Below are 17,864 nucleotides of genomic sequence, written 5' to 3' on the forward strand. Positions count from 1 at the left end.
ATTACAGATAGCAATTAGCAAGAAACTTGAAGAAGGTCACTCTGAAGTGTGCAGAGAGGATAGAGTGGGGTACAAGAAGTAGGAATGGAGGTAGGGAGAGCAGGGAGGATCCTTTATAGTGCCCCGATGGGAGAAAGCAGTAGCTTCTACTGCAATGGTAGTGAAGTAGCATACGAGTAATAAAACAGGTAAAAAGGAGATAAGCAACTCACGACTGAAAAATTGTACTTTGTAAAAGGACTATAACTTTCAGGTCTTAGCCGAAGTCACCCTAGACAGCCCCATGCCAACATTCCTTGGCTAGATTCACACTGCTTCTCTACCAGACCCACCACGAAAAGGCCATAAATTGGCTCAATTAAGAAAAGAAGGGATAGGAGCCTAGCCCCGAGATAACAACTGTCTCCATGTCAACAGACCTGGGCCAGATTTATACTTCTTCCCTACCAGATTCACCCCCAAGCAGGCCATAAATTGGCCCAATTAGGAGAGCAAATAAATAAAAGGTTGAGCAAGTCCAGAGACGTACCTAATCCTAACCCTAACCTATTTTTTAAAAAAGCCTGTGAACTGACTTTTGAGGGGAGGGGTGGGGACCACTTTTTCCCCTTAGCTCCCCCCCCAAGAAAAGTATAAATGTACTCAGTTCCAAACTGTAGTGCATCTCGTTTCTTTGAGTGCCTGCATTCCCATCTCCAATGCATCCTATACTGTCCTTGCCTAAGAAACCCTACAGGCGTCTCTTTCGGATGCATCCTGAAAATTATTTTCCTGTCACAGGAGTCAGCAAGCCCACTACAGTGAGGTGGGTTAAGTTTAAGAAGCCAGGGTAGCTGGATAATGAGAAGTGAACGTGTATTTTGGAAACTGGAGCCAACTAAAACCAGCAGGTTAGACACAGGGAAGAAAAAGAAAGCAAGAAAGGAAGCAAGGATGACTACCGAGATTTTGGTTTGAGCAACTGGCTGGATGCCAGAGCTGTGTGTGGTAATTTGAATTCCAGTCTCAGTTTTGCTGAGTGGCAAGTAAGCCTCCTCTCTCTCTGCCAAACCCTGGTTTTCTCATCTGTAGAATGGGGATTACCATGAAGCAATTAGATGAGACCCATGAAAAGCACAAGTCTGGCACATAGAAAGCCATTATTATTTTTGTAATCATTCTTGCTCCACTAGCATCCCGAAGAAGGTAAAAGCTAGTGCTTGGAAACCATTCAGACACATCCCCGAGTCTCAGATTCCTCCTCTGGAGGAAGGAATTGTGAGGATTTGGTGAAGTTTTGGATGCCAAGTGCTTAGTACTCGGTGTAGTGTGCAATGGTTGCTCCATAAACCAGAGCCTAAGTGCTAGAGTAATTCTGTGTGGGTGCTTCAGCAGGTAGAATCAAAATAAGCCTGCATTTGTTTTGAAATGGTCCGTGCTCACTAGAAACATGTAAATAGTACAGATTTATGTAAAGTCGAAAATGAAAGTTGATCTACCTGCCTCCCCCAACTCCCTAAATTATCAGTGTTAATGGCTATATACCCTTTCAGTATTTCACATATATACCTGTGTGTATTCGTGCTCTCCTTGAGGAGGTTGAGAATTCAGACTCCAGAGTCATAAAGATCCAGGTTCTAATCCTACTCCTACCACTTACTTGCTATGAGATGCTGGGAAAGTTATTTAACAACCACTGTAAGTCTCAGTTTTTCTGTAAAAAGAAAAGTCATGGCAATGCCTGCCTGATATAAGGAGTCATTGAATGGTGTGTGCAGAGGGATTAGCTCCATACTTATACCTTAACGAGATCTCAACAATCCAGAGCTAGTATCAAATATATCTATTTTATGATTACACACAGTACTGTTTTCTTTACGTTGCACTGCAACTCCTTCTATAGCTAAGAGGTCTTGAACCTCTTTCTACACGAGGTGCATTAGTCAGCTTTCCATTACCGTAACAAAATATCTGAGATAAAAGAGAGGCTTAATTTGGCTTCCAGGAGGTTTCCTGTGGAGGTTCGCATCTGTGATCAGTTGGTTGGCTCTGTTTCTGTTGGGCCTGTAGTGAGGTAGTATATGACGGGGTCGTATATGACAGTGGGAGTATACTGAGGCCAAGAGGCAAAGAGAGAAGAGGCTGGAATCCCAGCATATCCTTCAAGGGCAGCTCCAGTGACTCAACTTCCTCCCACCTCTTAGAGGTTCCACACCTTTCATAGTGCCACAATCTGATTGATTATCAAGTCTGTAGCACATGGGCCTTTAGGGATATTTATCCAAACCATAGCACCAAGGAACATTCTCTCTCTCTCGCTCTTTCTCTCTTCCTTTTTTTTTTCCTGTCTTTTATCTTTTCAGCAATCCTAGGAATTGAATTTAAGGCCTTGTACATGCCATGCTAGGAAGTTGCTCTATTATTGAGCAGCAACCTGGTCCTCCTTTTATTTTTAAATTTTGAGACAGGATCTCGCTGAGTTCCTTGGGTTGGCCTTGAACTTGCTATTATTCTGCCTCAGCATCTTGATTTGATGCAGGATTAAGGTGCTGGGCCTCTTGCCACTCTGCATCCCAAAGTTTGTGGCTGGATGTGAATAACAGAGGCCCCGGCATAAGTGGACCCTGGGCCTCCCAGACTTTGAGGCAGGTAATAGTATATCTGCCCAGGAGGTGGCAGGCAGAGCCCAGGGGAGGACAGGAAGCACCCCAAAGAAAGGATGGGTCCTTTCCTGTCTTTTATTTCTGTGGCCTGTGTCCTTGGGACCCCATGTGGCTTCTGAGTTTGCACCTTGTTTCCTTTCATGGGCAGCATGACCCACTTTCATTTTTCTCTGGGACGGTCGAAGGCAGAGTTCAGGCTGTGTGAACACCCAGCTCACTAGATCCCAAGGGCTTGATGTCATCATTTCACAGAAACAGCTCTCCAGAATATTTCTGAATCATAAAGCTAGAATAAGCTGGCTTTATGATTACTCCATAGAGTTATTTCCATTTTTTTTCTTTTAAGGGGAATTTACTGGTTATGGTAAATGGTAATTTTCACCCCCCACCGTACTCTTTGGTTCTAGGACTCATTCCTCGTCTTTCCATGGTATAAGCTCCACCCCCCTCCTCTCCCAGAACCAACCTCTGTACTGATTCACATCCCACTTTTCTTCTTTTACAAAACTCAGATATCCTCTTTGCTTAAAGGCCCCTGGACTGTTTACCTTTGTCTGTGCCTCTTTCTCTCTTTAAGAGAGAATTGATCCTGGGTTCTTGAGGGCCATTGATTTGTGAGGGGACAGTCCTTAAAGTTACATGTGCAGAGGAGGTGTGCGGAGGGCAGTGGTAAGGCAAGCAGATGCTTGCTCACTGTCCTGGGATGAAAGATCTAAAATGAATATGGTGATTTTTTTCTTACAGGATAGCCATTACATTTTGGCAAATAATGCCTCTTTTCCTATGTGACCCAGGGGCTGTTATCAGGATCAAATGAGATAAGATTTCTGAAGCCACCTTGGAACATGTAAATAATTTTTAACCTGCTAGGTGTCATTAGATCACCCACACTTCCCTCATGCTCTGGCAAGAAGGGCACTGCACGACATGTCAGGAGACCCGAGTTTGTTTCCAACTTGTTCATAGTGAGTAGCAAGTTCCTTCCTCCAGCAAACTGGTTTATCTGTTCATTTGTTTAATACTCATTCTGTGTCAAGCATGGTTCTGGGTCTTGGGTCTGCATAACTGAACAAAATAGACAAGTTATTGGGGAAACTACACTTAAGAGGGGAAGGCAAACAATAAACAGTAAACACACAAAGCCAAATAGTAATGAGAAAGGGAAATACTTTAGGCCAATAACAGTAGACTGAATACATGAATCTCTTTTTGCTGCCTCCTGAAATCACACTACAATGACAATAAAGAAATCTTTCATTAAAGAGTACCCACAAATTCAGGGGTAACACAAGAAGATACAATTGCACCAATGTTTCGGAAGCTGAAAAACAGATGAAAGTTGGACTATGCACCAACAATGGGAAAAGCCAAACACCCCCCCCAAAAAAAATTTTTTTTAAATTTGTGGAATCCATATAAGGCTCATGAACTGGTGGCAACAGGTACTTCTGGAAAGAGGGGCAGAGGACAAGCTGGCATAGGGACACCGGTGAAAAGTTTATTTAAAATGATTCCCAGGTCTCTTCCCCATTTCTCTGACGCTGGATGTTTGCTCCTCACTAGGAAAAGAGAGTTGTAATCTCCGGAGAAGACAGCACAGAGGGTTTTTGGAATGTGGAACGCCCGAGGCACTTGGAAGAGGGAGCAACATTACAGGGAATGCTGGCCGTGAGATTCCTGGCCTTCTCGGTTTGGCTCCTAAATTACTGACAGTCTGACTTTTATCATGTAGCAGGAGATTACAAGAGTCTTTTCTGGGAAATTTGATCAGCTCCAGAAGAAAAATCCCAAGTACTGATCTTGGCAGTTCCCCAACTAAAAGGTCCAGCTGGGTCACAGCACAGTGAGGCCAATTCATATGCTCACAGCCTCCATTCTACGATGGCCCCAGAGATCCTGCCTCCTGCTGTTCACACTCTTTATAATCCTCTCTAATGGGCTGAGCAAAAATGACAGGAAGTCACTTTGAAGATGAGGTTTGTGAAGAGGCAGTGCCTTCTGCCTTGCCCATCTTGCTTCCTCGATTGCTAACTCTGGTGGAAGCCAGCTGCCCTGAGGTGAAGCCCAAATGGCAAGGAGCTGAGTGAGAGAGGCCTTTAGCCCACAGCCAGTAGGAACCAGGCCCTTTGTTCAACAGTCCTCAGAACACCGAGTCCTGCCAACGGCCATGTTTTTATTGTGACTATTTCCAAACATGATCAAAAGTAGAGGAAATAGTGTGATGTTACCTATTTAACTCATCACCAGATCCTGCCATTTATCAAGAGGTTTTGTTTTTTGCCATATTTGTTTCTTCTGTCCCTTTTCTTTTTAGTTTTTTTAAACTCTAAATCTCATGTCATATTAACCTTCATATACTTTTTATGTATCTAAAAAAATCTTCCTCTCCTCTTTTCAATATAAGTAGACAACCAAGGATCTCCAGATATATGATGACAGTTTATAACATAGAGGACAAAAACCAACACCAAAAAAGGCAACTCAGAGCAAGGAGAAGAAAATTCCTCAATGAGATCAGAGTGGCTATTACAACCGTGAAACGAGATCAAGATGCTATAAAAGGAATAAAAAAGCATACATGGACATTAAAAATGATAGCAAACATAAAAAATAGAAGGCCTGAAAGATAACTAAGAAAAATCCCAACAAGAAAGCAAGCACTTGGAGAAATAGAAAATGGTACAATTAAAGGACCAGGGTAGGAGGTCCAGTATTCCCCCAAATAATTGGAGTTCCAGAGAAGAGAGAAAATGATGGGAAAGAAACTGTTGCATAGTGTTTCAAGAGAATCCCTCCAAACTGAAGGATATTATTTTGAAGATTGAAAGAGTTTGCCAAGTACCTACTAGAGTGGGTGAGATTTTAAGATACTTGTGAGGAATAAAAGGTCCCTAGAAACTTTCAGAGAGGACAAGATAATCCATCTACAAAGGACAGGAATCAGAATGTCATGAGAATTTTCCACAAGGCTAGGACCTGGGAGGCCATATGACAGCGCCTTTCCATGCTTAAGGAAAATGATGGCCAATCTTGATTCCTCTCAGAGCCTAATATCAGTAAAGCTCAAGAGTAGGATAAAGGCATTTTTCTGACCTGCAGAGTCTCAAGAGTCTCTTTCTAAAGAAGTTACAAGAGGATATAAATCGAGGAAGAGAAAGACAAAAGCAGAGAAACAAACTGACTCTCGAAAACTTCGAGGCCAGCTATGTATTGGACTTTGACTGCAACCAGTCCAGAATGCAGCAGGTCAGATTTTGGAGCAGATTGCTTCCAGAAGATGAGATCTGTATCCTACTAATACCTCTAAGCATCTTGAGATTAGACGATTGGTGAAGTGCTCGGTGTTAAAATTCGTGCTAGCCATGTAGAAAACTAAGCAAATGAAAAGACAAGGAATTATTCATGTCAAGGAATGCAAGGAAAAGATGGGCAGGTTAGAAAAAGTAATTGAAGTTTACTGTGGAGCTTCACTGTGAGTGACATTTACAGTTAAGGTAACATGACATCAGGAGAATGCAGTTTGGAAGAGTAAGTGGATGTCATTTGGACCAGGCGAGGAAAGAGCTAAATCTCCATCACCATATGGGAAGTTAACGAATAAGACCTCATTATTGAAAAATGAAGTATAGTAAAATAAGTAAATTCTTTAAAGATAGAAAGAATAAATATTTTATTGAAAAGAGGTGGAATCAATTGTCTCCAGGAAGTGGTTGTCAGAACAATGGTGGAAAGAGAGAGTAAAGATTGCAAATTTCTTTTTTGGTGGGGCAGGTATGGGGGATCAAACTCAGGACCTTGCGCTTGCAAGGCAGGCGGCAGAACCACTGAGCTAAATCCCCAGCCCCGCTTTCTTTCACAAAACACCATTTGACTCATTAAACTACATGCATGTAAACTTTTCTAAAAGTAACAATATAATCATCAGCCAGTGAGGAACATTATGACAAAGTGAGTGAGTGTATCAGAGGGAGGCAATTTGGGAACGGATTGAGGAGAAAGTCATTTGAGCAAATGAAATTTGACACATAGGCAGCCTGAATGAAGAGGATCCGCCATGGGAGGACGTGGGGAAAGAGGGCTCTAGGCAAAGGGAACAGTAAGGACCTGAGGCAAGACAGCTTAGTGACTTGTTCATAGAAAAAAGGAACGGAACGGAGAAGCAGTGAGTGGGGTTTGGAGGGATTAAGAGATGAGCTTGGACAGATGGACCAGTGCCAGGTCACACAGAGTTTTACTGGGCCTGGGGAGGGCTAGGATTTTATTCAAGGCTCATGAGAAGTGTTTGAAGGTCTTTAAGCAGAAAGGTGGATTTTAAAAAACGATTGTAATGTATAAATGTGTATCTCCATAGTGGTAGACGTTAAGTGCTTTGCAGGTACAGTATGAAACTCATTTAATTCTCCTAAAAATGTGATGTAGACGCTGTGAGTTCCAGTTTCTTTTCCAGTGAAGTTGAATTGCACAACACTAGGCTAAGACTCAAACTTTATGCACCCTGCTGCCTCCTGGAGAGTCCAGTGGAGGATGGAGACTACCTACAGTGATTCTCAACCCTCACCATGCTTTGGGAGCACCCAAAGAGCTTTAGAGGAAACAGAAGGCCTCAAAGCACTGGCAGTTTTAGAAACTCCTCAGGTGACTAAAATGCATTCAGGGTAAGAGTTACCAGGCTGGAGATTTCCTGAGATTCCCCCAAGATCATGATTTTGTCCTCATATTTTCCTTCCCATTGCAGCCCATTTGGGCCTCGGAGCAATGAGACACCACTTGATTACTCTTTGGCCTTTCACTCCTTTCTCAGAGTTCAGATGCTTCCTCTTTCCCATCCCTACCTTTGACAGCCCAGGTTTCTCACATGTCTCCAGTCTGCTGTCAGCACTCAGGCGTTTTGTGACACTTCTGTCACCTTTCTATTCTTAGAATTTTGGCGCGCAGCCTCCACCTCCCCCCTCAACTTTCTATACCAAACGACTGCACACTATGATGTGAATCAGGCTTCCTGACTCCTTTCTCTTCCTCAGCGAGGTGACAGATTGAAGGGAAAGAGAGAATATGTATGTGTCTTGTCGGGAGGCCCAGACCAGGGGCCAGAAGCCCATCTTGCTGAGGTCTTAGAAGTGTTGCTTCGCATTTCTGAGTCTCAGCTTCTCTCCTGGCTAAGTGGAGAGGAGACATCTTTGTGCTTCTTATCAGAAGCCTCTGAGACCCCTGTGATTTGCTGTTTGCCAGCTCTCCAGCTGTCAGTAAGCTTTGGCCACTCTCTCCTTTCTTTCCTGACACAAGTTCAGCTTGCTCAGGCCCGGCACTGGCTTTGAACCCTTGACCGGGACCATTCTCCCACTAGTTCTTGGCATGGTTCCTTCTTGTCGTTCTGGTCATAGTTCAAATAACCGTCTTAGAGTGGCTTCCTCTCACCACCTCCTCAAAGCCACTGACTCATTTTACTGTCTTCATAGCACTTAGCATCACCTCCAGGCATCTTCTTTACTGGTCTCCCTGTCCACCTCTCCCACTGAAATGTGAGCTGCACGAGAGCAGGAATCCTGGCAAATATCTTTACTGCTGCATCTTTAGCACCCAGGTAGGACTTGACACATACTAAGCCTTGGTCCATGTTTGTGGATGAACGAATGCTCACAGCTGTGGGAACTCAGATGGTCCCATGTTTGCTGTGGCATTTTAGCAACTTTAGACTGCTCTACACACTGATGACTGTTCAGTTAAAACACCTACCTTTGGGACCAGTATATTTACTTTCCTAACTCTGTTTCCTTGAGGCTGGTCATGGCTTGGGAGGATAGGTGGCAGGAGATGGCAGATCTCTGGGGAGAGGGAGCCTGAGACAGCCTCTCCTTGGGAAAGCCACATGTGGTCATATTTTCGTGGGACTGGCTCCTCATGTCTACTGCTTAGCCTCACTCCTTTTACCTTGGCAGGAATTTGAAACTTTGTCAAGTGGGTTACTGGACTACAGCTTCTGATAGCTTTTGAGGTCTTTGACCCAATTTCCTGGTTGGATGTGCAAATGGTAGATGACAAATGTCCTTGTTTCCTGTAACTGGAGCAAAAGAAAGAAAAAAAAACCATGGGGCAAAAAAAGTATTTAACCACAAGAGGTAAAGCAAGGTGAAAAAAGAGAACTAACAGACTTCGAGCTGACAGGCAGGAAGTTTGGCGAAGAGGAGCTGGAATCATGGAGTATGTTTTCTTTCTCACTTTCTCCATGCCTGTCCACTTCTACCTTCTCCAGCCACAGTGATCATCCCCAGACCACACAGCATATGAACTCTCCTTGTGATCAGATAAGAATTTCTGAGGCAGGGGCATAGCAGCATCTTTTCCAGGAGGGAAGTGAAATAGTCAATGGCAGTTTTCTCTTTTCCTGCTGCTTGGGCCCCCAGGTCACACCAAGCCCTCTCTCTCTCCACCTCTGTTTCCTGGTAGCAGCTTTCGGCTGCTGTCTGTGTTATTCGTTAACCAGGCACTAATATTTCTGTTTACCCATCTGTCATCCTGCTTCGAGGCAGGGGATTCAGACAAGCCTCACAATTGTACAGCCTCCCTGATGGTCTTGGATGAAGCCCAACCAGCCATATTTAGCTAGTGTTTATCATGTCCAAAACCCCATGCAAGAGCCTTGTAGTCAGGGAAAGATAAAGATTTCCCCAGGAGGGTGTGATCTTCCTGCCAAGTGGAGCATAGGAGCTAATTATTAGTATCTCTTGCCAAATCCATGTTCAGTGTCATAACAGAAATTAGCCTGTGCTAAGGGGAGTGTATATGCCATAAAAATTGGTAAGGGCCACAAAGCAGATCATTCCCTCCCCTCTACCCTTCTGCCTCCCTGCCCTACATCCCCTACAACCAAGAGCTGGTCTTTAAACATTGTCCAGCATGCCACCGGGAACAGGCATTTACCTAATAAATAGAAAATAACTTGTAAGGCCTCCTCCTGGCTATTTGATATTTGGGTGGCCAATCCTAATGGAAAGGGAAGCTGTCCTCCTGATGAGACTCCTCTACATTTGCACAGAATTCTATGGTTTCTTACCTCTGTCGTGAACATTATTTCTTTGACCCTAACAACCATCTCCCTTCAGTGGTAGGTGCAGCTGCCACAGTGGACTTGTTAAAATAGAAACCAGACCTGGGGGTGTAGGTCAACAGTAAAGTTTGTGGTTGGTATGTGAGAGGCCCTCCTCAGTTTGGCCCCCAGCATGGCAAGAAAAACAGTGGAAATTGGATAATTCTACTCTTTCTTCAAACCCTTGAAAAGCTTCCAGAACTTGAATGGTGTCCAGAAGCTTTTCAAATCCATTCACACTCCTTTCTCTGACCAAAGGGGCTTTGTGCGGTCTGAACTTTGCTCTCTTTGACCAGATTTCTGTCACCCCCCCAGTTCACAATTTTACTGCCCCGACGTCAAAGTGTGGTCTCTGACTGAGCAGCACCCTCATCACCCAGTCACTTGTTAGAAAGGCAACCCAGGCGTACTATGATGGCTGATTTCATGTCAACTCAACTGGACCGCATCATCTGGCTAAACGTCACTTCTAAGTGTGTCTGTGAGGGAGCTCCCAGTTGAGGTCCACATGTGAATCAGTAGGCTGGCAAAGCATATTGTCCTCCCCACCGGGAGTGGACACCATCTCACCTGCTGAGGGCTTGACGAGAACACAAAAGCAGAGGAAGGGAGAATTTGCTGTCTCTGCCCAACAGCTCGAGGGTGGCACTGGCCTTTGGTCCTCACTCTAAAACTTACACCACCCATTCTCCTGGGTCTCAGGCCTGTACACTTGGACTGAAGCTACCCTACCTGCTTTCCTGGGGCTCCCACTTGCAGGTGATGGATTCTCAGCCCCCAGAATGGTCTGAGCCAATTCCTCATAATGAATCACATATATTTTATATCATTTATTATATTATATATCTTCTACAGGTTCTGTTTCTCTAGAGCACCCTGACTCATGTACCTAGTGAATCTGAAATCCTGGGGGATGGAGGACAGAGCTCTACGGCTCAATGCACCCTCCTGACGATCCTAACACAAGTTCAAGTTTGGAACGCATTTTTTTTTCTCAGTACTGGGCATCAAACTCAGGACTTTGTACCTGCCAGGCAGGAACGGTGCCACTGAGCTAAATCCCCGGCCCTTACAAGTTCAAGTTTGAAATTGCTCTTCGAGCCCCACAGGCCCTCTCTGGCTCTGAGATGCTAAAGTTTTCTGTCAGGGTTTTGTACCAGCAGTTCCTGAATTGATAAAGAACACATTTAATATACACACACTAGATTAGTCTTCAGCCACAAAGAAAGGTATGTGAAATAAATCAGACAACGAAGGTTAAATGTCTCATGGTTTCCCTGACCCCAAATATAAATAATTTAAAGGGCAAAATAAAGATGATAGGAAACAGGATTACAGGCTGTGGAGATGGGAAAGGGAGTTGGAGATGGCGGAAGATGGGAAGAGAGGGACGGAAGGGGAGGTAAAAGTGATTAAGATGTGATACGTATATGTCTCAATTCCCCAAATGGATGTAATTATTATGTACCACAAACATATTCTTATAAAAATGATTTTTTTTTGTTGTTTTTTTGAGACAGGGTCTCACTGTGTAGTTGAGACTGACCTGGAACTCATTATGTAGCCCAGGCTGGTCTCAAACTCACCAGGGATCCTCCTGCCTCAGCCTCCCGTGTGCTGGGATTACAGGCATGCGCCACCACACCCGGCTTATAAAAATGATTTTAAAAATAAAAATTAAATAAAAAGACTACTCCTCCCATGGGCCTTTGTACAGCAACTCCTTTTCCTTGTCAGGACTCAGCCAAATGTCACTGACTCCGGGAAGTCTTCAACCCTTCTCTGCCTCCCATTCTACTGTCTCCTAAACTTTGACTCTATTCCTTTGTAACTAGGTTCCATTTGCCCGTCTGGAATGACCTGGCTCGTGCCCATCAGGGCAGGTGTCTTTTGTACATTTTGTATCTCCAGCCCCTAGGGAAGTGTCTGAAATAGGCAGGCGGCCCTTGACTTGTGAAGGATCAGCGTAGGATTTTTGAACTTTAAGGTGGTGTGAAAGTCATTCAGTAGAACTGTACTTTGCATTGTGGATTTTGATCTTTCCCTGGGGTTGGGAATATGCAATATGATGTTCTCTTACAATGCTGGGAGGTGTAGCAGTCAGTGGCTCAGTCCTGAGGAGAAACAACAAATGCACTGTACAGCAGGCTAGGTATGTTAAACATATTTTGGACTTTTAAAGTTAGGATGGGTTTGTCAGAACAAAATCCCGTCATAGGTCGAGGAGCATCCACAATAATCAATCCATATTTGTTGAACAAATAAATTACTGATTTCCCCATGAAGAAATGGGTTGGTATATCCAGTGATCTGATGATGGTTAAATTCTGGTGAGTAGCTCAAGTCTCACCCTGAAAGTCTCAGACAAGCTCTGGTGATTTCCTAACAACCCCGTGAGGTCCCAGATGACTTCATTTTGTACTTTCCTGGTTAGCAAGAGCAGCTGCATCTCTAAAGAACCTGAGAATCTCAGAGTTGGAAGAAGCTGGCCAATTCACTCTCTCAGCCCTTATTAGATCTGTGTTTCCTCAGTGTCCTAGCACAAGTGGTTGCTAATTTCTGCTTGAATGTTCCTGGAAATTAGGGAGTGACCGCCTGGCTGGGGGAGCCAGTTCAGTTTACACAGCCCCAGCTGTTTGAAAGATCCCTCCCTGTTGTGATCTTTGCTCTTTGGTACGGGGCTACACAGAATACCTCTCCTGTAAAATGGGCCTCAGTACATCCCAACCTCATAGCCACACAGCAGCATTCTCTTACTCCCTTCTCCTGTAGCAGTGCACAAAAGCAGGCATCTTGGAGTCACAAGACCTAGATCTGGACTCCTTCTTACCTACTGACCTTGGAAAATTAGAATATTACCTTAACCCTCTTTGGCTCCTTTTCTAGCACAGTGTCTGGCATTTGAGTTGCTCTATTACTGTTGTCATGTTGTTTGAAATCTCTAAAAACACTTTGCTTCCTTTTTCGGGGTTTTATTTCTTCTCTGAATCAGCGTCTTTCTTATAAATGTGTCAGTACTGAGCATGCGCATTTCATACATCCAAGTGGAGTGGTGTTATTAGCAACTTGTTTCTTTTAATGCTGCCTAAATCAAATTAGGTTTTTAAGGAAGCTGTAATACACCACAGACTCATAATAAGCTGAAATATTTCAGTTTTTTTCTCGCATATTCGTGTTAAGCCATCCTGTAGTTGATTACCTAATATACTGTTTCAAGGATTTCTAATTACTTATATTTCTTTGAAGTGGAGAAACACTGCTTCGCACAAATTGACATCTCTAGAACTAAATAATACTCTACAATTTCTTAGCAATTTCATATGTACAATCCTGCATGTGCACGTGTGTTCCAAGGACGAAACTCCGAATTGCAGTTCACTCCTCAGAATGATCCTGGGAGATGTACCTTATCTTTATTATGATGACTTGGAAAGCCTAGACTTGCTAGTAAGATGCTCCAGTACTGAAGTCAGGGCTCAGAGGGTGCTGGTTCAGACTTTCTTTAGAAAAGGAAACCAATGATCTTTTGGGTGGGTGGGAGTCGTAAAGGCTTTCTGGGAAAAGTTAATATTGAGTGGGATTTTGGAAGAGGGGTCAAAACAAGTGATCAGGGAGTGGGGAGTATGGGGTGGAGACGGGGGAATGCAGGAAAAGTCTCTCTGAAGAATAATTTCTTGGACAGATTGGGCTCCTGAGACTCAGTCACTTAGTGAGGTTCACCTGTGGGGCCCCAGATCCTCTCAGTAGGGTGGAGGTGGCTCTGTGTATTCTCTTCATATCTCTGCATGTAGCTGTGACGTGTATGTAGCTTTAACTGCAAACCTCAAGGCTGGAGGCTGGAGAGTTAGTTAATTCAACGAAGGGTCACTGAGTCAGGGATGTAGGATCGGGAAGGGAGAAGGCACAAGACAGGCAAAGGGATGATAGGTTATGGGAGGAGAACTTTTAATGACAGGGAGCTGTGGGCTTCTGAGCAGGAGGGAACTTGGTTAAAGCCCCCGGAATTGACAGGGTTGCCTACGTCCTCTAAGGCCAGGCTTCCCTCATCCTTGAGCTGATAAGATTCCCTCAGTGTCCTCACTCCCATCTCCGCCATTATGTTTCCCTCGGAAAAGGTCTCTGTGGTTCCCACTGCATCACCTTTTCCCTCCGGCTTTTCTGGCTGGTCCTCCCTCCTAGGTTTGTCCCCCTCCTCCCCACTTGCCGAAGTGTCACAAGAATGGTGGCCACTCACTTCACAGTTTCATCATTTTTATTTTCAGTCTGTTGGAGCACACTGTTTTCTCCTGCGATAGCCAGTGTCAGTCTCAGAATGATGGGTGCCAAGCCACCTGCTGGTCTGCGTGGGGTAACAGGGAGGATGAAGAGGCCCAGACCGCGTGCAGCTCCAAGTTTAATGGAGCGGACACAATAATGAGAAAATGAATAAAGCGCACATATGAAACAACAGGTCAAACTGATACAGTGCACCCCAGATCAGTAGAGATCTAAGCCTTTCCAGTCCCCTTTGCTCAGCACCTTGTGGAGATTTCTGGGCTTTCATTTAGTATTTCTCTTCCATCTCTTTCTCGCTGGCTTCTTTCCAGCACCAACAGCCAGACCAGTGCCTAGGTGCTGTTCCTAAGCTTGTAGCAAGGTTGCTTTAGGACTCTGCTTTCATCTTTCCCTGCCACCAACTTCCTCACGAAGACTGAATTCATACTGACCACCTTGTTTCCAACACCCGGCCAGACAGTGCTTCCAGGCCTGACCGTTCCTTCTCATATCACTGAGCTATGATCACTTGGGAAGGAAATTTCAGACAGGCAATGATACCAAGCTAGCAAGAGAGATTTTTTACAAAGTCCCAGTCATCGTTTGGGCTGGAGGATTCCTGCCTCTGGGAGCTTCCCACCTCCCTGGCTTCCCAACTCCTGTGTGGCCCAGCGCACCCCAAAGGTGCAGGAAATCACTAGTCTGTGATGAGGTCCGAACTTGGCATTCTCTCTGTTTGACTCACGCCCCTGTCCCCACTTGCAATCACCTCTGCTGTCTCTTTAGCTCTGCACCCGAGCAGGGAGGAGCCCTGAAGGCGCAGCAGCTGCAGCCCTTCGCCAAAAGTTCTTCGCACCACCGAGGAAGAGAAGTAGAACAACAGCGGGTCCAGGGTGGCATTGAGGGAACAGAATACCACGGCCTCCTCCCGCCACTGGGGGCTTTGCCGTAAGAAAAACCCCACCAAGTGTGACAAGTTGTAAGGTCCGAAGCACAGCAGGAAGTTGAGCAGGGTCACGACAGCCAGTCCCACGGCTCGGCGCCTCCTCTGGGCCCCTACGTGGGGCTGGGTAAGCATGATCCACACGAAGCGCCAGTAGCAGAAGATGGTGACCGCCATAGGGATGAAGAAGAGGACCAGGCACAGCTCCAGCCTCACCGGCAGCACCAAATCGAGCTGGTCTTGCGTGAAGTTCTGATAGCACGTTCCTTCGCTCCCGTCTCTCACCTGCTCGGTGGAGTTCAAGTACTGAACAACAATCACTATGGTGCAGTGACCGAAGGACATGATCCAGGCGACCAGAGCAGCGATCACTCCATATATAGGCCGCCGGGAGAGCTTGTACTGCACGGGAAAGGCCACTCCCAGGTAGCGCTCGATGCTGATGCCCGCCAGGAGCCACGTGCTGCAGTAGATGCTGCTGTAGAAGCCAAAACCAGTCAGGGCGCAGACAATCTGAGGCAGATACCAGCGGAAGTTGGACGCAGCCTCGATGATCCTGAAGGGCAGCAGCAGCAGCAGGAGGAGGTCAGCTAGTGTCAGGCTGAGTAGGAGGATGTGCACGGGCGCTGGCTGGGGCTGGCGGACCCGCCCCACAAAGGCGCGCAGGGCCAGGAGGTTGGCAGGGAGGCCAGTGAGGAAGATGAGGATGTAGGCTGTGAGGATCAAGGAGCTGTGCCAGTCAAGAGTCATCCTGGAGGAGGATGGAAAAGTGCAGAGTCAGGAGGCCCCACTCACAGCCTGCAGACTGTCCTCTTCTGGTTCAGGACGCAGACATCCTCCCTGGCACTGTCCCCTTCTTCCCAGGCCAAAGCTTTCTGCTGCCACCACTGCTTGCTCACGCCACCTGCCAGAACTGCCCAGAGCAATTATTGACTTTACCTTGGGCGGGATATTAAGCAGCAGTTATTACGTTTGCCATCCTGTGTCTCTGGGGGGAGACCAACCCTTGGCTCCCCAAGGGAATTCCCCCTGCAGTTTCCTGGGCCTTTCTCCCGCTAGCCTCACAGGTACAGGAAGTTACTGTTATCAGTTTCCACCTTGACCCAGAGGGAGACGAAGGCATGACAGCCAGGAGAGGGCTGTAAAGTGTGTCTCAGGGTAAGGAGGCCATGAGAGCCCAGACGCTGTGGACCCTGGGATGGCTGTCCCAGCACCCCCAGCCTACCTCCCTACCCTCCTGTCCTCTCCTTTCACAGAACATAATTTTCCACTACCTTATTCATTCCTATCCAACTACTCTGGGACTCTATCGCAAAGGGGAATCTGGGGCAGGGTGGGAGGAAGTGTGAACAAGCACACGCTTTGGGGCTTGCCCTGCACAGACTGTAAAGACTTCAGAAAAGCCCCAGCTGAACCCGCATTTTGCCTATAAATAGAAGAACTCCGGTTCTCCACGGGGTGACTCAGTTTCCACTGGGTTGGTAACCCCTGCTGCCTACACAGTTTTGCCCTCCATCCTCTCTGGATTCCCCGGCCCAAGGTTCCTCGCCCTGGCACACAGGACAGCTCCCGCCTCTGGGTCTGACCTTCATATTTCAATTTCTCCAGCACCGCCTGCAGCGCCTTCCCGCCAACTCTTGATCCTGCCGGTGGGGTCCCAGAGCTCGGTGAGCCATCTTGCCTTGTCTTTGTTCTCGATAGATGACTTCTTGGGGCAAGCCTGGAAGCCGAGGAAAGAGGAACAGCACTTTAGCTGCTGCTGCTGCTGCCCATTTCACACAGGAAAGTATCGCAAGGGACCTGGCTGGCGGAAAGCTTTTATATCCCTGGGGCCACGTGACCAGAGAAAAGAAGCTCTTTTCTCCCAAACCCACAGTATCGGGCCTCTGCACCTCCATACTCTCCCGGGACAGCCTCTCTCAGGACAGATTTTTCTGTCCTGACTTCCTGTTTGTTTGGTGTGTGTGTGTGTGTGTGTGTGTGTGTGTTTAACCCCAGGCCTTTTTTTTTCTAGGTCCCAAGTCAAATTCTCTTCACTAAGGCAGTGTCTTCTGTCAGGGCCTAGAATGTCAATTTCTTGATCAGAAAATAGGTTTCCTGCTTCTTTTCATTCTTTAATTTTCTCCTTTCTGGGTGTACGGTCTCCTGTCTGCCACCCTAACAAATTTCAGTTTTTCTGTTTCAGATGAAACAGATTGGTTCCAGGATCCTAGCTTCCATCTTATGGTAGAAACAGTGTGGGATTTAAGGCCATGCAGATGTCAGCTCAGATCCAAGTCCTTTTATTAGGGATTTGGGGCACATCGATTTTTCTGAACTTTTGTTTCCTTTTCTGTGAAGTAAGCATGGGAATATTAACCTCACAGGATTTCTGAAAGGACCTGGTGAGATACAAAGTGCATGCAGGGCTTAGCGTTTAGTGGATGTCCCTGTTTTTCCTCTTCCCGTTCCTGTTGAGCAGATTCATAAAACACGAGCCATTTGGTAAAATATCTGGAGGCTGGGGTGTGCCATCTAACTGAGAAAGTGTTAGGCATCCAGGAGACTCAAGTTCCGGTGCCTGTATGGCCCCTCACGGGTGTGGCACTCAGTGCTGGTCCTTTTCTTTTTATATTCCCCTGAAGTACCCCTGTCCTTTTTCTCTCTTTCCCCCCTCTCTTATCTGCTTAGAGCACCAGGATAGAAGCTCCTGAATCCTTTTGCAGTATGCACCCAAGAAAGCCAGGGGTGGTGGCTCACACCTGTAATCCCAGCTCTAGAGGATGCTGAGGCAGGAGGATTGCTGTGAGTCTGACACCAGTGTGGGCTACACAGTGAGGCCAGTCTGAACTGCACAGGGAGACCCTGACTCAAAAAAAAAAAACCAAAAAACCAAAAACAAAAAAGCAATATACATCCAAGGAACAAGGACAGTCACAATATGGTTCTCTCTTTGACTTTT

The 17,864-nt window shown here is 46.1% G+C and overlaps 1 protein-coding gene across 2 annotated transcripts in view; it reads right to left on the reverse strand.

Annotated features, from left to right (window-relative positions):
• Nucleotides 1–14,003: 14,003 nt before the first annotated feature.
• Ffar2 (free fatty acid receptor 2) overlaps nucleotides 14,004–17,864 on the reverse strand; it is a 14,732-nt gene continuing 10,871 nt past the window's right edge. Inside the window, exons 2-3 of one of the 2 annotated variants that reach the window (XM_010626345.3) lie at nucleotides 16,510–16,643; nucleotides 14,004–15,674 (exon numbers count right to left, since the gene is read on the reverse strand). In XM_010626345.3, coding sequence (XP_010624647.1) covers nucleotides 14,678–15,673 — 996 coding nt within the window. In that variant the 5' untranslated portion in view covers nucleotide 15,674; nucleotides 16,510–16,643 and the 3' untranslated portion in view covers nucleotides 14,004–14,677. Of the gene's footprint in view, nucleotides 15,837–16,509; nucleotides 16,644–17,864 lie in introns of both variants that reach the window. The other variant, XM_010626346.3, reaches the window with a different exon arrangement.

This window comes from Fukomys damarensis, unplaced genomic scaffold (assembly GCF_012274545.1).
Source record: "Fukomys damarensis isolate Sample0158 unplaced genomic scaffold, DMR_v1.0_HiC HiC_scaffold_19, whole genome shotgun sequence".
Taxonomy (NCBI): Eukaryota; Metazoa; Chordata; class Mammalia; order Rodentia; family Bathyergidae; genus Fukomys; species Fukomys damarensis.